The sequence below is a fragment of the Nicotiana tabacum genome, chromosome 12 (genome assembly GCF_000715075.1).
Source record: "Nicotiana tabacum cultivar K326 chromosome 12, ASM71507v2, whole genome shotgun sequence".
Lineage (NCBI taxonomy): Eukaryota > Viridiplantae > Streptophyta > Magnoliopsida > Solanales > Solanaceae > Nicotiana > Nicotiana tabacum.
The window spans coordinates 70,804,940-70,832,347 of NC_134091.1; the positions used below are offsets into that span (position 1 = coordinate 70,804,940).

General features: G+C 39.7%; 1 protein-coding gene across 1 annotated transcript; it reads right to left on the bottom strand.

Moving 5' to 3' along the window:
- Nucleotides 1–709: 709 nt before the first annotated feature.
- Nucleotides 710–3,907, bottom strand: LOC107827802 (F-box protein SKIP14-like). The gene is made up of 2 exons (XM_016655004.2): nt 2,330–3,907; nt 710–1,516 (listed from the first exon to the last, which is right to left on the bottom strand). Exons 1-2 carry the CDS (start codon nt 3,248–3,250, stop codon nt 986–988), a joined length of 1,452 nt encoding a protein of 483 aa, XP_016510490.2. The 5' UTR covers nt 3,251–3,907; the 3' UTR covers nt 710–985.
- Between the last annotated feature and the right edge of the window lie 23,501 nt (nt 3,908–27,408).

Sequence of the window (27,408 nt, forward strand, 5' to 3'; positions counted from 1 at the left end):
AGATGCTACCGGCAAAGAATCCTCTTTAGTTGTGTAGCAGAATGGTAAAGTCTCACTCTTATTATTTCTTTTGTAAGATAATCCGGGGAAGGGGAAAAAACTGAATTAGATGGAGGAATTTTTTCTTTCTTTTTGCAGTTGAAATATATTAGTTGGTTGATGAAGCCGTTCCTGCAAATACATCTTTAAACTACAACACATAGATTACTTGTTGGTATTCCTTTTTTATCAATTTATCATTTTCTTTTGTTGAACGTGAGTCACCATTAATCTTGGCCCCGTGCATGTTGCACGACCAAATGCAGTAAAAATAGCACGGGCTAGCCAGTTTTCGAACTGGTAATTGAAAAATAGTCAGCGTTTGCAAAATCATTAAAAAATAACCATTATTTTGCTGCAACACGAAAAGTGAACTTCCAACATATTATGCTGGACCAGTATATTATGCTGGCAGTTCATATGTAAAAAATTCAAACTTCAATATATTATGCTGGAATATTTTTCGGATTTTGAACAATATTTTCGTTCACATTTATCTTTACATGAAAAGTGGCTAAATTTCTATTACTTTTGAAATTGTGATTATTTTTCAATTACCACTTGTAAATCTGACTATTTTTGAATTTCACCCGCAAATGCATCTAGTATTAAGTTAAAGGATATTCTTTAAAAAATTAAAGAATTTCGAACAAGTCTCCAGAAAATTCTCTTTGAAGCAGAACTACTGTTCACTTCATCCAAAGCACTAAACATTCAAGTGAAATTTAAACAATGAGTGAAGTATGTTATTTTGCTGAAAACAGTCCAACAAACATACCAGTTCAACTGGTTCGGCAAGTCTTACACAAACTGATAGCAGTCAATTGGCTGCTTAATATTCTTTCTCAGAAAAAGCCCAATTAAACAAGTAGATAGCACATAGATTTACTCCTCAGCGGTTTAAACACGTAGATAGCACATAGATCTAATCCTCAGCGGTCAAACTTTAAATTTGCTCTCCGTCACAGGAACCAGCCCCTCCTCCCTCCTGCTCATCTTCGCACTTCAAAGGCTGCCTAAAGCAATCAGAGCAAAGCAATTCCAAACAAAAAGTTTCCTCATATTCAGTGTTATTTATACATCTGCCACACTGACTGCAGCGTAAGATACAAAGTGAGCAGGCCCTACATTCTTGAGTAGCTTGATCTTTCACTTGACAACCCTCTGCAGGACAATCATAGACCATTCTCATTTTTCCACATCTAGGGCATATTTGAACATCAATAGCCCGATTGTCATCAGATAAACGATAAATATTCCTCCGAGAAAAGAAATGGGGTTTGTAAACATTATTTTGCTGCGTCTGGCAATCTGCACCTAGCAGAAACCTGAGTTCTTCAACATGTTCATGAGTCGCTCCATAAAGGCCGCCAATTCTCAGGTGCTTTATACCCATTTTACCTCTTTTAGAGTTAAAGGACTTCAACATATTTACAACGCCCTCAATACTTAGTCTTGTACATGCAGGAACAAATAGCTGCATGAAGTAAAAACAAGATTAAGTACACCATTGTACATTCAAGCACATACTATTAGTAGCAAAAGGGACCTTATCCAAAAAAGAGAGAACAAAAACTATTAGTAGCAAAAGGGTACTGATCCTGCTCTCAACAGGTATATCTTGCAAGAGTATTTAGCACAAGGCAGCCAATAACGAAAATGAGAAAAGGACAGAACCAAACAGCCTGCCAGCAACCCAACAGGAAAAAAAAGCGCATCAAATAAAGATTAACATTTCCATAAGCAATTCAAACTACTACAAATAAAAGCTAAAACCGCTGAAACCTGCTTTAACTCCTCTAAGTTAGGCAATGCAAACAATACAATGACAATCAGAAGTTCAGATTCTGCTTACAATTTAAAATAAGGCAATAATGGTGACAGAACTACATCCAAACTGAGATTGTGGTCATTAAACAAAACAAGTGTGAATCATATATTGTATCACATACGCAAACATGCAAGTGATCAATGTGCCATCAATAAGAGTGCATTTAGGAAGTACATATTAGCTCTAAGTGATTGTCAGGCTGCATTGTGACAGGCATCAATAAGCAATTTATGCCATTTCTGACCAAACTTTTGAGTCTTCCACACAAAATACCAGGAATAAATGGCATAAAAATGCAACTTCTATTGCTCAGGAAACAAAAGCAAGGGGTCATTGGAATGTGCTAAAGAGCAAAATGTTAATATCAACAAGCATACAATAAAAATACCATTATGGCGAGCACCACAAACAAATATATCTCTTAAGAGACAATAAAGTAAAATGAATTGAACAACTGACCTTTGTCAAAAGTGGATTAGAGTCAAGTACCCTCCTCAAACCGTCATCCGTGATGCGGGTGCACTCTAACAAACTCAAGCACTGTAAGTTACCTTGAGCCCTGCTAGTCAATTGCAAGAGGACATCGTCACTGATCTCATTCAATGGTTTTTCAATATGAATGCTCCTCCACAACAAAGGATCATTTTTTACAGTAAGTCGCAAGGACCTACAAACACTTTCTACAGTCAAAAGATCCTTCACTCCAAGGTAACCAAGAGCAAAAGATAAAGCCTCATGAGGGGCACCTTCATCTTCAGCAGAGCAGGACGTCGAACCATCTGTTCCTGCCATCGTCTGCGGCAGAAAACTGCCTGAACCTACATTATTGAAGCCTGCAGTGTCCCCCACATTGCAAGCTGAGCCAAGACCAACATGGGCCAAGGCGTCCCTCATATCTCTCTCCCCAACAAACCAATTCACCGGATCACCTTTATTCATTTTGTCATCAGACCGAACGTGACAACTAGGGAATGATTGGAACCTCATAGCATCACTCCAGATAAAATTCAAACCCGCAAACAAACCATAGTCCTCATTACTTGGACCAACATGGTTTCTCCTACATCCTCCATAATCAACCTCCAAATCCTCAAGCCATCCTGTAATGGCTGTGATAGTGGTGCTTATATCCATCCCAAATGGATCAGCAGGGAGACGGTCAACGATATCCTCCCCTACCGACTCCGACAAATCACTCTTCTCTACTCTTTTCCCCCCATAATCATAATCAAATCCCTCTCGGGACCGAGCAAAATTCTCCACTTTCTTCTCTGGAACACCCTCCACTAGATACCCATTAACAATTCTCATGGGCGATATCAAATTATCCTCAGATATATGCGCCGGAAATATGGGCCGATGCGAAAAATTTAACGCCATTTATGGTTCAAATTAACTCTAAAGACAGCTAAAAGGAAGACCCTCTCTTTTCTCTTTTTCTGGTTTTTTTTTCTTTTCACTCTTTTTTGGTGTGCAATACTGTGATGCGAAGTTTATTAGATTCAACAAGAAAACCCTCAATTTAGGATGGTAAACTAAAAACAACGCACCTAAAATCTCACAGAGCTTCTTGTAAGGAACCCTAAGAGAATCCGAATAATACAGTAGAATCAATCAGTGAAACGACACCTTAATTTTTCGATAATTTTACTATACAAAATAATAAGAATCAATGAATATTTGGCAGAATAGGAAAACCTAACAAGCTAGGGTTTTCAAAAGAATGTGGAAAGAGAATAAATCGTAACGATACAAAAAAAAAAAAAAAAATGAATCAGCGTACAAAACAAACCCTAATTTGCCCACCAGAGAACACAATCGACAGAGAAAAGAAGATGGAACGAGATTCCAATTGCCGATTAGGGTAGAAAACTCGGCGGAATTGAAATTAAATATGAGCACCTCGTTTGGGAATCTGCCGATCGAGCTCAAAGAGGAGCGAAATAGGAAAATAGGAAGAAATAGCTAGGAGTAGAAAAGAAAAAGAGATGAAAAATCTAAAGGTACCTGGTTTAGGGAAATTGGGGGCTGAGGGTAAGGGAATTTTTGGGGGAATTGTTAATTGTGTATCAATTGGGAGACTCAAAAACCATACCGACACGTGTCCGGTGACTAATTCGTACTCCTATTACGCTAAAAGTCGTGGCGGGAATGGATTTCCCTCCTTCCGGACTCTATTTTTCCGCTTCAGCACTCGTTATGTATATGGACTACTTGTAATTATCGAACATGGGTATTGGATAATTTCAGCATAGTGTTCACTTGGGTGCGTTGGAAATATAATTATCGAATTATGAGTAATATTTAGTTGATGATATTACATAATGCATAGGTTATTATACATATATATAAAGAAATGTTATGCAGATTAAATTATTTAACTACAAAAATACTAATAATTTATTTATTATTAGTCACCACATAAATATTTTACGTATTACTCACATAACTAGTATCTTAATCAGACGACCCCTTAATGGTTAATGTTTAACCAAAAAATAGTTCTTGTGATCAACACAAATAAAAGAATAATTCGAGTTTCTAATAACCAATTTTATTTTACTTTTTCTAATATAAATGAATGGCAAATAATGAAAATAAAATATTGAGAGAATAAGGAAAAAGAAATCTTATTGAAAATCGCAGCTGTATCAGTTCGATGTGACGGTTCCATGATGACGATCCATGATAACATTTTTTCCTTATAAATACCGTATTATGCACCTTCCAAAACTTCTACTACTTTCTTTCATTTTCTCTACATCCTCTTTGCAACTTTATCTTTCTCTTCGTGCTTCTGCTTTACTTAACAATGGCTTTCCAATCTTCAAACCCTTCTTCATCCTCCGATCCTCATCGCGCTATTATAGTAGATGAACTCCCTTCTACTATGGCTCCGGTTAGAAGTAGGAACAGAGGTGGTAGACTCCGCAACCTAGGTTCCATATCTAGTCGAAACACTTTTTCTTCTAAGAAGAACTCTTCAAAACTTTCCTCTTATTCTAAATCTAAGTCCACAACCACTCCTAGATCTTCTTCCAAGGCTAGGCATCAAAACAAATCACTGCCTGAACCTTTAGTCTCGGAGATCGTTCCCAGAAGTTTTCTTTTATTTCTGATTGTGAGGCATGGAGTAAAGAAGTTTCCCCTATAGCAGCACTTAACCCTGCTGACCGCTATCCTTCCCTTATTAAATATGGTCTTCTTCTTCTTGTACGTAGAGAATGACATTAGAAGCCTGATTTCCTAATCACAACCCCTAGTGCCAATAATTGAATAACTACCTACCGTGAAGGTTATTCGTTCAACTACACTTATCCTTTTACCTTAGGATTTAAACCTCCAATTGACCCAGTGATTCTGGAGTTCTGCTGCTATTTCAATATTTGCCTTAGGCAAATAGGCCCGATAATATGGAGGTCAATAGCATGCCTTCGCTACTGTAACGACCAGGTCGGTCGTTTTGAGAGTAATAGCCTCGATCCTCTATTTACTTCTTTTCCCGTAACTTTTTTCTGCTTATGTGACTTGCCGTGAGGTTGTTGTTGTGGTTTCAGAGTGAATTGGGACACTTAGTCCCTAAACGGAGGCTTAAGTCTTAGAATTTTTTACCTTAGTCGGGACTGTGTGAAGACGACTCCGGAATGGAGTTTCGTCGGTTCTATTAGCTCCGTTGGTGATTCTGGACTTAGGAGCGTATCCTAACTGTGAATTGGAAGTCCGCAGCTGATTTAGGCTTGAATTGGCGAAAGTCAAATTTTTGGAGATTTTGACCGGTAGTGGACTTTTTGATATCGGGGTCGAATTCCGATTCTGAAAGTTAGAGTAGGTCCGTAATGTCAATTATGACTTGTGTGCAAAATTTGAGGCCAATCGGACGTGATTTAATATGTTTCGGCATCGGTTGTAGAAGTTTGAAGTTTCAAAGTTCATTAAGTTTGAATTGGAGGGTGATTCATGTTTTTAGCGTTGTTTGATGTGATTTAAAGGCTCGACTAAGTTCGTATGGTGTTTTAGGATTTGTAGGTATGCTTGGTTGAGATCCCGGGGGGGGCTCGGGTTCATTTCGGGGGGTTGACGGATCATTTTGGACGTAGGAAAGATTGCATATTTCTGGTGTTCTTCAGTTCTGGTTTCCTTCTTCGCGTTCGCGAGGGGGTCTCGCGTTCGCGAAGAGGAACTGGAGGCAGGCAAGATTTTGTACTTCGCGTTCGCGATGGAGGTCCCGCATTCGCGAAGCACTGAGGTACTTGGTCTACGCATTCGCGATAGGGGTCCCGTGTTCGCGTAGAGGTATTGGCTAACTGTGTCCCCAGGCCCTTTTTGCCTACGCGTTCGCGACGTTGGTCCCGCGTTCGCGTAGGTCGAGCTGAGTGGTCTTCGCGTTCACGACAGAGGATTTTGGGCTGAAGTAAATTTGTGCTTCGCGAACGCGAGGGTGTGGCCGCGTTCGCGAAGAAGGAAATGTTTGGGTAGTATTAAAGTTTCCAAAAATGAGGGTTGGCCATTTTTATCAAAACATGAGATATGGAGCTCGGATTTGAACGAGCTTTTGAGGGATTTTCAAAGACATCGATTGGGTAACGATTCTTCATTTGTTTTTGGTTATATCCCACTAATCTATCATTAATCCCATCCTTTAATTTTGGATTTGGGTTGAAAATTTGGGAAAAGTGGAAGAAGTTCTTCAACTACGTTTTTGAGTTTTGATTGGGATTTTGATATCTGATTTGGATAATTTTGGTACGAATGAACTCATGAGTGAATGAGTGTTCATATTTTGTGACTTTTACCCGATTCTGAGATGTGGTCCCGGGTCGACTCTTTGGGGCGATTTTCTAATTTCTTGCTTTAGCTTTGATTTCATTAGTTAGATTAATTTCTTATAGTTATATTTATGGTATGTAATTGATTTTGGCTAGATTTGGACCATTCAGAGTCGGATATTCATGAAAAACGCATTGTTACCGATTGATTGAGCTTGGTTCGAGGTAAGTGGCTTGCCTAACCTTGTGTGGGAGAAATTCCCTTAGGATTTGGTATTGTTGTGATATGTGAGCGTCGTGTACGTGAGGTGACGAGTCCGTACACGGGCTATTATTGTAAAACCCGCTTTATTTTACTGAGTAGCAATATGTTTTTCCTTTAATTTGAGTTATACCATTTAAATGAGTATTAGTCTGTTTTTATTCTTAATTGAGCTATTCCGATATGTGTAGTTATCCCGTTTAATCTAATATCGCATGTCTACGTGCTTTAGCAGCTTATTTGAACTATGTGAAGCATGCCTAGTTGATTTCCTTCTTTTTTCTTATTCTTTATCAGTATAACTGTAGAAATCTTGTTGTTAACTGTTGTATTTATCGGTTGAGCTGTGTGTTTACTTTGAGACTACGAGGCGGTTCCTTAGGAGTTCTCCCTGCACATTTACTTTTGAGACTACGAGGCGATTCCTCGGGAGTTCTCCCTGTATATTTACTTTTGAGACTACGAGACGGTTCCTCGGGAGTTCTCCCTGCATATTTACTTATGAGACTACGAGGCGGTACCTCGGGAGTTCTCCCTGTATATTTATTTTAGGACTACAAGACGGTATCTCGGGAGATTCCCTGTTGTTTACCCCTGTGTGTTGTACTGTTGCCTTGCTGTGTTTCCTTTTGTTAAATTCTAGTCACTTATTATACTGTATATTCTCCTGCTTTATTTATTATATACCAGTGTGCATGACCTGACCTCATCACTACTCGACAGAGGTTAGGCTTGGCATTTACTGGGTACCGTTGTGGTGTACTCATGCTACTCTTCTGCACATATTTTTGTGTGCAGATCCAGGTGCTTATTATCAGCCCCATTACTAGCTGAGAGTATTTGCTGTTGTACGTAGACTTCAAGGTACATCTGTCGCGTCCGCAGACCTCGGAGTCCCCCTCTATTCTCTCCTTTGTCAAACACTTCTTGTACTCCTTTTATTAGACTCTGGTGTATAGAGATGATATTTTTCTTCTGTAGCTTGTGACTTACGATGTTTCGGGTTTTGGGAAGACTGTGTATTTATAGAGCATTGGTTATTGTACATGCCGAGCGACATTGTTACTAGCTATTCAGTTACCCACTGCTGTTAATTGCCAACTTTTACTTTCGTTATGATATTTTTCGCAATTTGTTGGGCTTACCTAGTCGTAGAGACTAGGTGTCGTCACGACGTTATACGGAGGGAGTTTGGGGGCGTGACAAGTTGGTATCAGATCTCTAGGTTCATAGGTGTCGTAAGTCACAAGCCGGTTTATTAGAGTCTTGCGGATCAATACGGAGACGTCTGTACTTATCTTCGGGAGGCTATGGAACTGTTAGGAAAAATTATACTTATTTGATTCCTTGTCGTGCGAAATTTGTTGGCATCAAAAATTCTAAACTTTTGTATTCTATTCTCTCACAGATGATGAGGACACATACAGGCGGATCTGATGACCAGGAACCCGCGCCCCCTGCTAGAGCCGCTAGAGGCCAGGGCCGGGGTAGAGGCTGAGGACGTCCATGCAGTGCAGCCAGAGCACCCGCGCGAGCTGCGACAGAGGAGCCCCCAGTAGCTCCAGCTGGAGGGAAGGCACCTGAGGTACCTATTGCTGCACCAGCCCTCTAGGAGACTCTACCCCAGGTTTTGAGCATGTTCGGCACCTTAGCTCAGGCTGGATTGATTCCACTTGCTCCTGCCACATCCCAGGCCAGGGGAGGAGCACAGACTCCCGTCGCCGGTACTCCAGAGCAGCGGGTTCAGGTCGACCAGGTTCCAGAGATTTTACCGATACAGACGGTAGCTCCAGCTCAGCCTGAGGTTAGGGCACCTGTTTCTTAAGTGGAGCAGCTCAGACTTGAAAGGTACAAGAAGTACCACCCGCCTACCTTCAGTGGATTGGTGTCAGAGGATGCCCAGGGTTTTCTGGAGGAGTGTCACCGTATTCTTCGTACTATGGGTGTAGCGGAGTTGAGTGGGGTTTCTTTTACTGCATTCCAGCTTAGAGGAGCAGCCTATCAGTGGTGGCGTGCTTATGAGTTGAGTAGTCCGGCTGAGGCAGCTTCACTTATATGGACTCAGTTCTCGGACATGTTTTTGAGAGAGTATGTCCTTCAGAGCCTCAGGGATGCATGGCGCGCGGAGTTTGAGCAACTGCGCTAGGGTGCTATGACTGTGTCAGAGTATGCAGTTGTTTCAGTGATTTGGACCGACATGCACCGGCTTGGTTGCCACAGTTCGAGAGAGGGTTCGTCAGTTTATTGTGGGACTCCACCCCAGTATCAGGATTAGTATGGCCCGGGAGTAGGAGATGGATATTTCTTACTAGCAGGTTATGAGTATTGCTAGGAGATTTGAGGGCATGCTCGCTCGGGATAGAGAGGAGAGGGAGGCCAAGAGGTCCCGAGAGTCTGGCACTTATAGTGGTACTCGTGCCCCAGCTGCAGTTCGCCATGGTAAGGGCTATGGGAGTTGCCCCGTCCATTCAGCACTTCCAGCCGCTAGTGGTATTCCGGCCCCATCTAGGCCACAAGAGCCTTATTATGCACCGCCGGTATCTAGTGCACCTCCTTCATGGGGTGCTTTTAGCGGTCAGTCCAGCAGACCTGGCCCGAGCCAGTCGCACCAGCCACGCTCTCCGAGAGCTTATTTTGAGTGTGGCGACACTCGCCATATGGTGAGGGATTGCCCCAGACTTAAGAGGGGTGCACCTCCACAGACTTCTCAACCGCCGCGTGCTCCACCGGGTCCTCACGCTATTATTCCAGCACTATCTACCGCCCCACCTACTCAGCCAGCTCGAGCTGGAGGTCGGGGAGGTCGAGGTCGCCCTATAAGGGGAGGCCAGGCCAAATATTATGCTCTTCCAGATCGTACAAAGGCAGTTACTTCCGACTCTGTCATTACAGGTATTGTTTCGGTCTGTCATAGAGACGCGTCAATCTTATTTGATCCAGGCTCTACATATTCCTATGTGTCCTTTTATTTTGCCCCATATTTGGGCGTATCTCGGGATTCCTTGAGTTCCCCTGTTTATGTGTCTACACCTGTGGGAGATTCTATTGTTGTTGACCGTGTATATCGGTCGTGTTTGATTGCTCTTAGAGGTTTTGAGACCAGAGCCAATTTATTATTGCTCAGCATGGTAGACTTTGATATTATTTTGGGCATGGACTGGTTGTCGCCCTATTATGCTATTCTTAATTGTCACGCTAAGACCGCGACGCTAGCTATGCCAGGTTTACCGTGATTAGAGTGGAGAGTTACCTTAGGGTATACTCCCAACAGAGTTATTTCTTTTCTTAAAGCTCAACGAATGGTTGAGAAGGGGTGTGACGCGTATCTAGCTTATGTGAGAGATGTTAGTATTTATACCCCTACAGTTGAGTCAGTCCCGGTAGTGAGGGACTTTCCAGATGTATTTTCAGCTGATCTTCCGGGCATGCCGCCCGACAGAGATATTGATTTTGGCATTGATTTGTTGCCGGGCACTCAGCCCATCTCTATTCCTCCGTATCGTATGGCTCCTCCTGAGTTGAAGGAATTGAAAGAGCAGTTACATGAGTTGCTTGATAAGGGCTTCATTCGGCCCAGTGTGTCACCTTGAAGTGCTCCTATCTTATTTATGAAGAAGAAGGATGGTTCTATGCAGATATGTATTGATTACCACCAGTTGAACAAAGTCACAGTGAAGAACAAGTATCCATTGCCTCGTATTGATGATTTATTTCATCAGTTACAGGGTGCCAGAGTGTTTTCCAAGATTGACTTATGTTCAGGCTATCATCAGTTGAGGATTCGGGAGCCAGATATCCCGAAGACTACTTTCAGGACTCGGTATGGTCACCACAAGTTTCTTGTGATGTCATTTGGGCTGACCAACGCCCCAGTAGTATTTATGCACTTGATGCACAGTGTGTTCCGACCCTATCTTGACTTATTCCTCGTTGTGTTTATTTATGGCATTCTGGTGTACTCTCGGACTCGGGAGGATCATGAGCAGCACCTGAGGACTGTGCTTCAGACCCTGAGAGAAAAGAAATTATATGCAAAATTCTCAAAGTGTGAGTTTTGTCTAGACTCAATGGCATTCTTGGGTCATGTAGTATCGAGTGATGGGATCCAGGTGGATCTGAAAAAGGTGAAAGCAGTGCAGAGTTGGCCTAGACCGTCATCAGCTACGGAGATCCAGAGTTTTCTTGGTTTGGCAGAGTATTACCGTTATTTTGTAGAGGGATTCTCATCTATTGCAGCACCTATGACCAGGATCACCCCGAAGGGTGCTCCGTTCAGGTGGACAGAGGAGTGTGAGGAGAGCTTTCAGAAGCTCAAGACAGCTTTGACTACAACCCCAATATTGGTATTGCCTATAGGTTCGGGATCTTATACTGTATATTGTGATGCATCGCGGACTGGTCTCGGTGCGGTGTTGATGCAGGACGGTAGGGTGATTGCCTACACGTCTAGACAGCTGAAGGTGCATGAAAATAACTATCATGTCCACGACCTTGAGTTAACAGCTATTGTTCATGCCTTGAAGATTTGGCGGCACTATTTGTACGGTGTCCCTTTTGAGATTTACACTGATCACCGGAGTTTGCAACATCTGTTCAAATAGAAGGATCTTAACTTGCATCAGCGGAGGTGGTTGGAGCTGCTTAAGGATTATGATATCACTATTTTATACCATCCAGGGAAGACCAATGTGGTGATCGATGCCTTGAGTCGCCAAGTAGAGAGTTTGGGGAGTTTAGCATATCTACCAGCAGCAGAGAGGCCATTGGCGTTGGATGTTCAGGCCTTAGCCAGCCAGTTTATGAGATTGGATATTTCTGAGCCGAGTCGGTTATTGGCTTGTGTGGTCTCTCGGTCTTCTCTTTATGATTGTATCAGGGAGCGTCAGTATGATGACCCCCATCTACTTGTCCTTAAGGACACGGTTCAGAACGGTGATGCTAAGGAGGTCACTATTGGGGATGATGGTGCATTGAGGATGCATGGCAGGCTATGTGTGCCCAATGTAGATGGTTTGCGTGAGTTGATTCTCTAGGAGGCTCACAGCTCGCGGTACTCCATTCATCCGGGTGCCGCGAAGATGTACCATGACTTGAGGCAACATTACTGGTAAAGGAGGATGAAAAAGGACATAGTGGAGTATGTAGCTCGGTGTCTAAATTGCCAACAGGTGAAGTATGAGCATCAATGGCCAGGTGGGTTACTTCAAAAGTTAGAGATTCCGGAGTGGAAATGGGAGCGGATCCCTATGGATTTTGTTGTTGGACTCCCACAGACTCAACGGAGGTTTGATACAGTTTGGGTGATTGTGAATAGGCTGACCAAGCTAGCTCATTTCATTCCTGTGATGACTACCTATTCTTCCGAGCAGCTGGCTCGAATTTATATTCGCGAGATTGTCAGGCTTCATGGCATACCGGTATCAATCATCTCTGACCGGGGTACGTAGTTTACATTACAGTTCTGGAGGGCTGTATAGCAGAAGTTGGGTACTCGGGTTGAGTTGAGCACAACATTTTACCCTCAGATAGACGGACAGTCCGAGTGCACTATTCAGATATTAGAGGATATGCTCCATGCGTGTGTGATAGATTTTGGAGGTTTTTGGGATCAGTTCTTGCCACTTGCGGAGTTTGCCTACAACAATAGTTATCAGTCGAGCATCCAGATGGCACCGTATGAGGCTCTGTATGGTAAGCGGTGTCGGTCTCTAGTGGGTTGGTTCGAGTCGGGCGAGGCTAGATTATTGGGTGCAGACTTGGTTCAGGATGCTCTGGATAAGGTGAAGGTGATTCAGGATCGACTTCGCACAGCCCAGTCCAGACAGAAGATTTATGCGGATCAGAAGGTTCGCGATGTTGCATTCATGGTTGGAGAGCGGGTCTTCTCTGGGTTTCGCCTATGAAGGGCGTTATGAGGTTCGGGAAGAAGGGCAAGCTGAGCCCAAGGTTCATTGGTCCATTTGAGGTGTTGCGGCGAGTTGGAGAGGTTGCTTATGAGCTTGCCTTACCTCCAGTCTAGCAGGAGTTCATCCGGTATTCCATGTTTCTATGCTCCGAAAGTATCACGGTGATCCGTCTCTTGTGCTGGATTTCAGCTCAATCCAGTTGGACAAGGATCTATCTTATGTTGAGGAGCCATTGGCTATTTTGGACAGGCAGGTTTGAAAGCTGAGGTCAAAAACCATTGCTTCCGTGAAGGTTCAGTGGAGGGGTCAGCTGGTCGAGGAGGCGACTTGGGAGACTGAGCAAGATATGCGCAACCGTTATCCTCATCTTTTCACCACTTCAGGTATGTCTCTATGCTCGTTCGAGGACGAATGATTGTTTTAAGAGGGGGAGGATGTAACGACCCGACCGGTCATTTTGAGAGTAATAGCCCCGATCCCCTGTTTACTACTTTTCCCATATCTTTTTTCTGCTTATGTGACTTGCCGGAAGGTTGTTGTTGCGGTTACGAAGTGAATTGGGATACTTAGTCCCTAAACGGAGGCTTAAGTCTTAAGATTTTTTGCCGTAGTTAGGACTGTGTAAAGACGACTCCGGAATGGAGTTTCGTCGGTTCCGTTAGATCCGTTGGGTGATTTTGGACTACGGAGCGTGTCCGGATTGTGAATTGGAGGTCCGTAGCTAATTTAGGCTTGAATTGGCGAAAGTTAAATTTTTGGAGATTTTGACCGATAGTGAACTTTTTGATATCGGGGTCGAATTCCGATTCCAGAAGTTGGAGTAGGTCCGTAATGTCAATTATGACTTGTCTACAAAATTTGAGGTCAATCAGACGTGATTTTATATGTTTCGGCATCGGTTGTAGAAGTTTGAAGTTTCAAAGTTTATTAAGTTTGAATTGGAGGGAGATTCATATTTTTAGCATTGTTTGATGTGATTTGAAGGCTCGACTAAGTTCGTATGGTATTTTAGGACTTGTAGGTATGTTTGGTTGAGGTCCCTGGGGGCCTCGAGTTGATTTCGGGGGGAGGGGGTTAACGGATCATTTTGGACTTAGGAGAGATTGCAGATTTTTGGTGTTCTTCAGTTCTGGTTTCCTTCTTCGCGTACGCGAGGGGAGTCTCGCGTTCGTGAAGAGAAACTGGAGGCAGGCGAGATTTTATGCTTCGCGTTCGCGATAGAGGTCCCGCATTCGCGAAGCACTGAGGTACTTGGTCTACACGTTTGTGATGGAGGTCCCGCGTTCGCGTAGAGGTATTGGCCAAATAGGTCCCCATGCCTTTTTGCCTACGCATTCGTGACGTTGATCCCGCGTTCGTGTAGGGTCGAGCTGAGTGGTATTCACGTTCACGACAAGGGCATCACGTTCGCGATAGTGGATTTTGGGCCAAAGTAAATTTGTGCTTCGCGAACGCGAGGGTGTGGCTGCGTTCACGAAGAAGGAAATGTTTGGGCAGTATTAAAGTTTCCAAAAATGAGGGTTGGCCATTTTTATCAAAACATGAGATATGGAGCTCGGATTTGAACGAGCTTTTGAGGGATTTTCAAAGACATCGATTGGGTAACGATTCTTCACTTGTTCTTGGTTATATCCTACTAATCTATCATTAATCCCATCCTTTAATTTCGGATTTGGGTTGAAAATTTGCAAAAAGTGGGAGAAGTTCTTCAACTACGTTTTTGAGTTTTGATTGGGATTTTGATATCTGATTTGGATAATTTTGGTACGAATGAACTCATGAGTGAATGAGTGTTCATATTTTGTGACTTTTACCCGATTCTGAGATATGGGCCCGGGTCGACTCTTTGGGGCGATTTTTTAATTTCTTGCTTTAGCTTTGATTTCATTAGTTAGATTAATTTCTTATAGTTATATTTATGGTATGTAATTGATTTTGGCTAGATTTGGACCATTCAGAGTCGGATATTCATGGAAAAAGCATTGTTACCGATTGATTGAGCTTGGTTCGAGGTAAGTGGCTTGCCTAACTTTGTGTGGGGGAAATTCCCTTAGGATTTGGTATTGTTGTGATATGTGAGCGCCGTGTACGTGAGGTGACGAGTACGTACATGGGCTATTGTTGTAAAACCCGCTTTATTTTACTGAGTAGCAACCTATTTTTTTCCTTTAATTTGAGTTATACCGTTTAAATGAGTATTAGTCTGTTTTTATTCTTAATTGAGCTATTCCAATATGTGTAGTTATGCCGTTTAATCTAATATCACATGTCTACGTGCTTTAGCTGCTTATTTGAACTATGTGAAGCATGCCTACTTGATTTCTTGCTTTTTTCTCGTTCTTTATCAGTATAACTATAGAAATCTTGATGTTAACTGTTGTATTTATCGGTTGAGCTGTGTGTTTACTTTGAGACTACGAGGCGGTTCCTTGGGAGTTCTCCCTGCACATTTACTTTTGAGACTACGAGGCGGTTCCTCAGGAGTTCTCCCTGTATATTTACTTTTGAGACTACGAGGTGGTTCCTCGGGAGTTCTCCCTGTATATTTATTTTTGAGACTACGAGGCAGTTCGACTACAAGGCGGTTGCTTGGGAGTTCTCCCTGCATATTTACTTTTGAGACTACGAGGCGGTTCCTTGGGAGTTCTCCTGCATATATGAGGCGGTTCCTCGGGAGTTCTCCCTGTATATTTATTTTGGGACTACGAGACGGTATCTCGGGAGATCCCCTGTTGTTTACCCCTGTGTGTTGTACTGTTGCCTTGCTGTGTTTCCTTTTGTTAAATTCTAGTCTCTTATTATACTGTATATTCTCCTGCTTTATTTATTATATACTAGTGGGCCTGACCTGACCTCGTCACTACTCGACCGAGGTTAGGCTTGGCACTTACTGGGTACCGTTGTGGTGTACTCATGCTACTCTTCTGCACATATTTTTGTGTGCAGATCCAGGTACTTCTTATCAGTCCCGCTACTAGTTGAGAGTGCTTGCTATTGTACGGAGACTTCAAGGTACATCTGCCGTGTCCGCAGACCTCGGAGTCCCCCTCTATTCTCTCCTATGACAAACACTTCCTGTACTCCTTTTATTAGACTCTGGTATATGGAGATGCTATTTTTCTTCTATAGCTTGTGACTTACGATGTTCTAGGTTTATGAAGACTGTGTATTTATAGAGCATTGGTTATTGTACATGCCGAGCGACATTGTTACTAGTTATTCAGTTATCCACTACTGTTAGTTGCCAAGTTTTACTTTCATTTTGTTATTTTCTACAATTTGTTGGGCTTACCTAGTCGTAGAGACTAGGTGCCATCACGACATTATACGGAGGGAGTTTGGGGTACTGACTGCTACTTGTCATGCTTAATTCCTGCCCTTTTCACTTTTCGACATCTCCTCCATCTAACTTTCTCGTGCGGGTGTTTTTACACTCGCAGCAAGAAGTAAGTGCGTCTTGGTTAGTCATGAAGATAATTGTGACCGAGGCTGGTATGCTCAGTTCGTTGCTGTCCCAACCCGTGCTTTAGTGGGAGAAGAGAATATGCCTTTTCTCGAAAAGTAAAATTTTTCACGTAAGTGTTTTCCATTATTTTTACATTCTGCCATTTTTTCTTTCTTAAAATACTAACCTTCTTGCTTGTGTCTACTTCTTTTCCAGCAGCCATGAAAGTCTTTGGTGAGCTTCCTGACTTCCGTTATTGGGGTATAAAAGATATTACCTACTGCTCCTATGGAACAAAGATCTTGAAATGTTTTATCCCAAAAATTTGGGTGGAAAGTTAAAACCCACGGTATATTACTTTACTAGTAAATTACGTCGCGCTTCGCACATTTGTAAAGAACTTATTAAATTTATGTGTTTTTATTTCATCATTATATTCAAAAACATATTTTAATGATTCTTTTTAATTTTTAATTTTAAAATAATGGATTTCAAATTTTAATCCACGGGCTCATTTGGTATAAGGGATAAGGAATAATTAATCTTGGGATTAAATTTGAGATGAGTTTATTCCATGTTTGGTTGGGTTAAAATCACGGTATAACTAATCCGGGATTAGTTATACCGGGATTGTCGTATTGTTATTATCCCTGTGGGAGGGTAAAATAACTTATCCCAGAATAACTAATCATGGAATAACTTATTTCCCAACCAAACGACCCCTGATTTTTCATTAACTCTTCATGACAAAAGACTTGGTTCTTAGGAAATTAGTATGTCAATCCAAAAGGAAAAGAAGACTACTTAAATTAGCACCATCGAAATATTACTTATTGTTCTTATTTGTTAGTAATGTTCTTTTATTGTTTTAGTCCCCATAGTGGCAACGTTATACATCTATCGAAAATTTGTATGAATATTTGTCTGCAGTATGACTATTACTTCTATGTTGAAGTGTTATTTTGTTGTTTCATTCTCCATTGTGGTACATTTATAATTTAGGAATGTGTTTTTGTCAAATTTATTTTCTATAAATTGTATAATCATCAGTGTAAGGATTTTTTCTCCTATTTAAGGTCTTTAGGTAATCAAGTTAATCTATGCATGTAGCTTAAGGCATTTGTTTCTACCAAAGAAACGAAAAAGTAGCTTTCACTATAGCATTGTATGCTTCTTCGTGGTTCTATATCATGTGCAGTCAATCGTGTAATTATTCTGATTAGAAAATAGGAGTACTACCATCACATATCTCTCTTTCTGCAAGGAAAAGAGAGTAAATTAATATCTAAATTTGTCATCTGATTCCACAATAAACAACATTACCATTCCAAATATGACATGAAACGCATAACTTTGGGTGGAAGTCTTTATGACCAAATATGAATTTATATAGGCAAAATGGAGGAATGTCATAAAGTGTCATTAACTTACAAATTATAATTTGACAGTTATGGACATGAAGAGTTTTATGGATAATGAAGTTGAAGAGGTGAGTTATGTAGCGGTACTTTTAAAAGAAGATAACCGAAAAATGAGAGAAAAAGTATCTTTGATGGCTTATAAGATGTGCCATATAACCGACAACTTAGTCGGTCGAATAAACCAGTTTCTATTTGTAGGTTGTTTTCTCTTTTGAATTTATAGAGAATATTAATGAGATTTGAATGGAATGAGAAATTACACACAAAAGAATTCAAAGGTATAAAAGTTGACTTAATATAAACACTAAACTTATATAGTGCAAAAAAGAATTCTTCTAATAATAAAAATCACATTAAAGTAAACATATCTAGTTTATCTATGCTAATAAAAATTGATAAAGAGAACTTTTAAATTATGACTTGCTATCTCTTCCCATCATAAACAGTAACACCAAATGCATAGCTTTTTGCAGAAGTTCGTAAGATCTCATAATCTCAATTTATCCATTGAAAGATTTTGATATATCAATCACTAAAACTTCCTTCTATATTGGATGTTTCCTCACAGAAAGAATGAGACTATAGATAACAACATATTAATCCTTACATCAATTCCCTTAAGCGCCTTCCCTCCATCCAAGTTCACATATATACTGCAAAGACATTCTTCCACTTTTCTCTGCTGGCTGATATCCCTATAAAAAGGAACCCCTAGCACATTTGAAAAGTTCAGTGAAGTTAGTAAACCAAGAAAGAAAAGTTTTTTAAAATGTGGAATACAGTCAGTGGAAGACAAAATGAAGAAGGTAGATCATCAATGAAATAAGAGATTAAATGTATAATCTGCTAGAAGGAAAACCCAATACCTTACGTGTTCTCAGAAGCAAGTGAACATATTAAGAATTATTTAAAATGAAGCAGCAAAACTATCTGGTATTCAGAAGATAAACAGTATAGCAACATATGGAACAACTTCTCTTCTGAAACGGCTTAACAAAATGCAGAGAATTACTAAGAAACATATCCACATCACTTGAGTTTTTAAGAACTCTGAAAATGTTTGTCAGCCTCCCAAAAAACTCCATTGCGTCGTTGCCCTCTCGGCTCACAATAGATAGAAAGTGGGAGCAGTTGAGTCTATATATATGAGTTTGTTGGCTAAATTAAAACGGTGCAACATTACTATATACTAATAATGGTAATTATAAGTAACAGAAGAAATAATAGAGACAATGAGTTAGTTTCGCAACGGTTTCGAAACAAAACGATTTATGGCGAAGAGAAACCAAAATAACACGTTAGAACATGACTTTTGGACTTTCTATTAATTTAATTAATAGAATAAATGAAAAATGAGTAAGAAAAAGCAAAAAAAGGAGAAAAAAGATAAATATAATCCTTGGCTTTAGAGAGGTGCCACATCACTTTTCTAAGTCCCTCCTTTATATATATATATATAGACTCTTGGCCTGACGATTTTTATATATGTAGATTTTACCGTGAATTGTTTTTATACTTACTTTGACGTCCTTTTTTATTTTCAGAATTTGCAATCCACGGAGTTCATCCCGCTCCCGCTCCCGCTCCTCCAGTTAGGCTCGATGTTAACACTGCTCAGGAGCAGATTTTGAATGTGTCCTCTTCGAAGAGGAAGAATAAAGAACCCATTGCCTCTGATGAAGAGGAAGAAGATGAAGGCTCCTTAGTGAAGAGGCCTCGAGTTAGGAGGCAAGTCATTATAGATGATGAATCCAGCGTCCCTCAAAACTAGCCTTCAGACTCCGTACCTTTTCACTTGGTTGATGAGCCTGAAGACGCCCCTCTGAAAATTTCAGAGGAAGAAGATGTTGATCCTGCTTTGAACCCTCCTTCGAGCCCTGACTCTTTGCTCAAGGATTTGAGGGTGAAGATGAAGAATTTGACTTCGTTTCTGAAGAGCCACCTCTTGCTACTCTTCCTATGAGTCTTGTTGCTCCTGCTGATGCTCCTAATGTTGTCCCTCAAGATGAAGCTAGTCCTTCCACCTAGGGCGGTATGAAACAAGTTACGATCTAAGTCCCCAAGGGTATCAAGATCGGCCCTCTCGACAGGAAAAAACTTGACTCCCACTCCTCCATTACTCTAATGAATGATGTAATTCATTCTGCTCTCAAGGTATGTCTTTCCTCTTTTACTTCTTTCAATTCTTTCTTCCTTAGGTTTATAACATCTTTTCCCTCGCCTTTTTGCAGATCAATTTAATAGGTGCGTATAGCTAATGATGAGTTTGGCTTGGATTCAGCAGCAAGTTGCAGAGTTAGGCACGGAAGCCGACAACTGGAAGAGCAATTCGAGAGCCTTTAACTAGAGAAAGATGTCTTGGCTGGTGATAAAGACTCTGGAGCAACAGCTTAGGATCACTACTGCTGAGTTAGCAGTAATGAAGGATTCTGCCAATCTGGCAAAGAAGGGAAAAGCTAGGATGGAGGCTACTTTTGCTGAGCAACATTCAAGGGCCACTAAGGAGATTTAAAGTTTGAAAGAACTTCTGAATCAAAAATAAGTGCACGTGGGTGATCTGGTCTAAGCATTGACTCAAGCTCAAGAAGATCTCCGTACCTCCTCCAACAGAGTTAAGTTCCTTGAAACTACATTGGAACCTTTGAAAGTTTCATATGATACTATCGAAGCTGAAAAAGAAGAACTGAGGGCTGAAGTTGAATAACTAAAGAAAGATTACGAGGCTCTCGAGGACAAACTAACTATGGACGTGAGTTGGGCCTTTCTGAACACTCGTCTTGAGACTTTGACTAGGCTAGCCAAGAAGGCTTTGATCTCGAAACTGAGATTGCCAGGGCTAAGGAAGCAATTGAAACTACTCAGCAACATCAAAGTTTCTCTACACCCGAGGATGGAAGCTCCAAGGATGATTTAAGCAAAGATGGTTCGAAGGCTGATTCTGCTGATCCTCAGCCTTCATCTTCTAGTCCCCAAGTTGATCCTTCGCTTCTTCCCAAGATGCTCCTTAGTTTTCTTTTACAACAATTATTTTTGATGTCTTTTGGATATTTTTGGATGTTTTGGTATGTTTGTTGGAAACTTTTATCAACATCAATGTTAACTTTCGGCATGTTTTATATATGCTTTTGCTCTTTAAATTTCGAGCATTTTTTTGCATTATCTAAGTAGAATGAATGCTTTAATATGTTGTGACTAAATACACACGGTCTTACTTATAAAAGAGGTCCCTTTTATGCAATCGACACTAATGAAGATGACATCACATCTTCATGTTGGTATAAGTGTTGACAGTCAATTTTGACCCTCCATTTTTAAAAAATAAATTCTACAGGCTTTGATGTTTATACATGATTATTTCCGTTGGTTATTATTTTTATCCGTGTTTGGATTGTAGAAATTGAGATTTTGAGCCCCAAAGTTGAGAAATGGTAAATCCTTGATTTGAGGTTCGATTCATGGACGAAATTGGATAATTTTCTGGATATAGACTGTATGAGTTATGGGTAATATTTATTTTCAATAATTTTGGGAATCCAGCACGTGGGCCTGGGAATTGGCTATGTTCACTTTTCGAGCGGAGTTAGAAATTATTATAAATTATTAAATTACGAGTGTTGGAGTATATTTTGATTGGTTTGCACGTTATTTGATTAGTTTCAGATCTTTTGGCATTAGTTTGAGGAGTTAGAGAGTTGTTGGAGCCGATTATCAAAGTTCGGAGCGAGGTACGTCTTCTGTCTAACCTTGTGAGGGGGAATGTACCTCGTATATGTTATATTTATTTTGTGCTATATGTTGTGGGAGCTATGCACGTATGAGGTGACGAGTGTCCGTGCATATGCTAGAATTCCTGATTATGTCCTGGTAGACTTAGACTCCCGTCATGCTTTAATTATACTATTTGAGTTATTCTTGCCAGTTTAAATGCTTTAATTAACATTTAGCCTGTGACTAGACTCGCGTAGAGTATCAGACTTGCCATTTTAGATACTTGACGAGCTACTTGATTAGCCGTGATGGTGCTTTCCTTTATGAATTTTTTCTGCGTTGTGCGTATTCCTCCGATAGTTTTCTTGAATTTTTATAACTCACACAGTATATTCGTGAGTAGGGTTAGTGACCAGTCAAAGTTTCATATTCTAATGGGATCGGGTTGATCGCCTCAGCAACACTCTTATGGGATCGGGCCGTTCGCCTCGACAGAGTAACATATTCTTATAGGATCGGGCCGTTCGCTTCGGTGGTATCATGTAACACACTCTTATGGGATCGGGCTATTTGCCTCAGTAAAGTAACATATTCTTATGGGATCGGGCCATTCGCCTCGGCGGTATCATGTAACAAACTCTTATGGGATCGGGTCATTCGCCTCGGCAGAGTAACATATTTATATGGGATCGGGCTGTTCGCCTCGGCAGTATCTTGTATCATATTATTATGGGATCGGGCCACTCGCCTCGGCAGAATCGTGCGAAATACTTGATAAGGAATCCGCGTACTCATGAGTTTCCTGACTTGAGATTTGACCGTTGATTTGGTATTGACCATTACGTATTCCATTTGAGGAGATATCCGATAATTGAAGACTTTGTGTTCATTGTTCAGCTGTAGACCGTATTGTTTGCCTATGTTTGTTCTCATTGTTTATTTACCATATTTCATACTTGTCTACTTTATTGTATTTGATTTACTGGACCACTAGTAAGTGTCAATGTCAACCCTTCGTCACTACCTCTTCGGGGTTAGGCTAGATACTTACTGGGTAAGCATTGATTTACGTACTCATGCTGCACTTCTGCATTAAATGTGCAGGATCTGACAGGTTTATTTGGTGGTCATTTGGGCACGTAGGCGCAACTGCTGAAGGAACTTTATGGTAAGCTGCATTCCATGCTACGATTCGCAGCACACATAGTCTCCATCATAATTATTTACTTTATCCTGTCTATCTTGCATTCCAAACATATGTTGTATTTATTATTGTACTTTCTAGTAGATGCCCCAGCACTTGTGACACCAGGTTTTGGGATGTTCTAGAATTTGTTTATGGTTTTGCTTACCATTGACACACTTTTACTTTATATTTCATTTAAATTGTACGTATCTACGATTTTTAATGCATTGATTTCCCTATCTAATAGGATTTATGATTTCAAAAATAATAAAATGAATAATTAAGTTGGTAGTTCATCGTTGGCTTGCCCAACGGTGATGTTGGGAGCCATTACGACCTATATTGGGTTTTGGGTCGTGACATTTCAAAACAATCTTCCAAAAACATTTTTCAAATAAAATCATTTCAAAAATAAATTAGTTTATTATTTACTTTATATTTTACTAATAATTTTACTTTTCTTGTCTTGCGAGGTGCTATCACACGGAGTTACTTTCGGAAGACGACACTCAAAGATGAAAAGACAAATCTCCGTCAAGCTTCCCGCTTCGTAATTTCCCTTCTTGAATGTACAAAACGTAAGTATAGTGAAATTTTAGATAGATATCGTATTTGTTAGTTTACTTGATATTTGCATATTTGCCAACACTTAGGATGAGCCGCATCTAGTTAATAATTCGGTTAACTTGCAATATTATGCATTATATAATTTGTTAAGTTTACATATACATATTTAGGATGTCAAATATATTTTTACTTGGTTGATTAATTAGGATTGGCATGCACATAATTGGTTAGGTTAGTTGCATATTTAAAATAAAATATGGCATCTTCTTCCATAAACATGAAAAATAAAATAATTTTCTTAAAGTTTTACTAGCATGCTTTCTGAACCTCTTTGTATGTGAATTGTTCTTCAATTAATGCGCTTCGGATAGACATAATTTGTAAAGACATTATAATTGAATTGTTGTGCTTTTCTTTGAGAGACTTGGGCCTTGTAGTCATTTGGGCTTGGCTCACATAATTTGTGTTTCAAGACCATGACTCGAGAGATGGTCTTTAGTTACTCATCGGATGATAACTCATTGTTAGCACAAGCTTTTCCTTGTATTGATACAATAATTTTCTTACGGCATAAACATTTCGATACATCTTTTTATACTACATTCATTCATCAAATCAATTCTTTATTCATTAAGTCAATTCTTTCACTTTACTCATTATGCACTAAGGTTATCCGAGGATGACTCTTCCTCCATTTTGTGATCAAATTCCTTGCTAACTATTCATCTGTGTGCAAATATTCTTTTCCCCGTTTTCTCAATATTTTTAGTATAAAATTTCTCTTGTTGTAGCTATCCATCTAAGACTTTTAACTCTAATTATGAGTCGTTTTCTCTTTAAGTTTATTCTTATAAGTTCAAACTTTTGTTCAAACAATTTGAGTTAACATGCAATCTTTAGGTGCAAATATTTTCATATTGTTCAATCTACACCAATGTTTTAAAAGGCGTGGTCCTAAGGCAAGGCGTTTTACATATGCCTCAGCGAGGCGTAAGCCCCATGGATATTTTATTTTTAATATTTTATAAAATAATATAATTACAATAAATATTTATAAACATGTACAATTGCATAAAAATTGAAGAAAACTATAAATATGTCAAATATATATTTATGAATGAGAATGTAGTTCTCTTTGTATTTGTAAAAAAAAAAATATTCATTCATTTTGGGAGATATTAGTAGACTAGCGGACAAGATAAAGAATTGGGAAAGACTATAAATTAGGGCTTCAATCAATAAAAAAGGTCTTGACTTTTAAATCTAATATATTTTAGTTCCTTTTTAAAACTTTTGAGTATTTACAAATCGACTTTTGAGAATTTGGGTATTATATGAAAGACTTATTCAACAAATTTTATTTTAATTTTAAAAAGTCTCTGGGGCTTACGCCTCAATACAAAAATGCGTCATAAACCCCCGGACGTAAGCCCCGAACACCCGGGCGTATGCCCCGAATTACTGGGCGTACGCCTCTTGAGACTTTCGCCCCACACCATCGCCTCGGGGTACTTTTGGTGTGCCTTGCCCCAAGTCTCGCCCCGAAAACGCCTTTTAAAACATTGATCTACACTAAAAAATGTTATCTTTAAATATATTTTATTCTTTTGTACACTACATATTATTGCATATATATTTTGTCAAATACTTTACTATTCTTTATCTGGAATTCACTTTACACTCAACTCATCTTTTGGAATACGATTCCCTTATCCACTTTACATATATGTTATACGAGTCAATATATTTTAATCATTTTATTTTAAAAACATTAAAAACACTCGCATACTTCATTCGCACATAATTAATTACATATTTAATATCATTACTGTTCATTCTAGTACACGTTAATCAGTCTTTTATTCTTTGTAATAGTTGTGAGTATTTGCTAATTATCCTTGAACCTTCTCTCCTTTATTTGATCGAGTCCACAGGAACCACATTTTTTGTGGATCTTGAGGGATGCCTAACACCTTCCCCTCGAGATAACTTGAACCCTTACCTAGAATCTCAACGGTTTCGCAGATCATAATTTAGTGTATATTATATAGTGTAATATAGGTATCCTAGTGTACCTTAAATACTAGGTGGCAACTCTAAACTTTAACTAACCTTATAGTACTATAAGTTGTACATTATTTTGACTTGTGCAAAATAGGGTGCAACAATAAGAATATGAAATACGAAGTAATTTGAAGAAGTTATATTTGAACTTTCAAAGCAAATATTCATGTACATCATTTTCATAACTGCTTTCTTGTAGCAGGTTTATAGGTATGGGTGTATATATCCCGTGACTATTTTTGTAACCTTAACCTAATAGCTCTTAGGAGTTTCCTGTTGAATCTTTACTTCCTTACTCCCCATTTAATCTTTGAGCTTAAAAATTTAAAATTTTCTTCAAGGTATTTTTTGAGAATATCTTGAGATGTGCTTCTTCCATATGTATAGCCCCCATTAGTGTTTGAGCTTTGATGTATGAAAACTTGAACACTGGATCAACTTTCCTCCATGGTCCTTTTCTTGAAACGAAAATACGCACGAGACTCGGGGGTAATTTTTTAGATGATGACTGATGAACCCTTGCCATCAGAATTGTTGTAACCTTGAACGAGAATAATTATGTATTCCGCGTGTCTTTTGTGTCTAATGTCATCATCTGGTTTGGGTTAGTTTTTGCCTATTATCTAAAAAGATTAGTAAAAATTATACGAACAAATAAATAGTGAACTTTGAGATACCTGACCGTAAGTACTTGCTCAAAAGTAGTATTTCTTCAATTGTACTGCATTCAAATTGAAAGGTAACACTTACCCGTCCATGGTTCCAATTCGTATGCTCACTTTCCAGCAATGCCTCGAACTCGATATGGTCCTTCCTAATTCAGACCTAATTTCCTTGCATTTACTGCTTGTGTTGACTGAAACACCTTCTTAAGGATGAAGTACCCAATCTTAAAATATCGAAGATTCGCTCTCCTGTTGTAATATCGCTCAATCCTTTACTTTTGCGTTGCCATCCGTACTAAAGTTGCTTCCCTTCGTTCTTCCGCCAAATCCAAATTTGTTTGAAGTTCTTCCTCATTGGGTAGTTCATTTGTATGTTCAAACCTCAGGCTCGGTTCCCCTATTTCTACTGGAATTAGTTCCTCAGTACCATAAACAAGTAAAAATGGAGTTTCCCTTGTGCTTATTTTTGCTGTTGTTTTGTAGGCCCATAACACCCCAGGTAGCACCTTAGGCCACCTGCCTTTTGATACTTCCAAACGTTTCTTTATATTGTTGACAATAATTTTGTTTGTCGATTTCGCTTGTCCATTACGGGATGCTATGGTGTTGAAGTAATCCTTTTGATTTTCCACCCTTTGAGAAAGTTAGTGACCTTTGCTCCCACGAATTGTGGTCCATTATCACATACAATTTCCCTTGGAACCTCGAATCGACATATTCTTCCAGATGAAGTCGATAACTTCCTTTTCTCGTATCTGTTTGAAGGCACCTGCTTCCACCCACTTAAAAAAATATTCAGTTGAAATTAATAGAAATAGTACCTTTCCTGGCACTTGCGGCAAAGGACCTATGATATCTATTTCTCACTTCATAAATGGCTACAATTCGATAATCGAATGAAGTAATTCTGCCGGTTGATGCATATTATTTGCACACCATTGGCATTTATCGCACCTTTTTACAATGTTTTCCGCCTCGTCTTCCATTTTTGGCTAGTAATACCCTGCTCTTATTAGCTTTTTCACTAGTGACCTTCCACCATCGTGATTTCCACAATGTCGTTCATGTACCTCTCACATCATGTATTCAGTTTGTGAGGGCCTAAGGTATCGAGCTAAGGGTCCACCAAACATCTTTCGATACAAATTGCCTTCTATTAAACAATATCGAGTTGCTTGTATTCGTAAAAGTTAGGATTGTTTTTTTATCCTCAGGTAATATTCCATACTGCAGATAATTTATGAATTCATTTCTCCAATCCCACATTAAATTATTAAAATTTACCTTATTCTTGGCTTGATCGAGCGCTGAATGGAATAGATCAACTAGGATTGCATTTTTCGTATTTGACACATTAGCTACTGATCACAGATTTGCTAATGCATCGGCTTCTACATTCTCTTCTCTTGGAATTTGAATTGCTCTCCACACTCGAAAGTGATGCAATAATTCCCGTACTTTTTCCAAGTATTGCTACATTCGTGTTTCTCTAGCCATGTAATTCCCTTGCATTTGGTTTACCACGAGTTGAGAATCGCTTTTGATTTC

Coding starts and splice junctions, on each gene's coding strand:
- LOC107827802 (XM_016655004.2), bottom strand. CDS start 3,250: ATGGCGTTAAATTTTTCGCATCGGCCCATATTTCCGGCGCATATATCT. Junction 1,517..2,329: donor CTAATCCACTTTTGACAAAG/GTCAGTTGTTCA, acceptor TACTTCATGCAG/CTATTTGTTCCTGCATGTAC.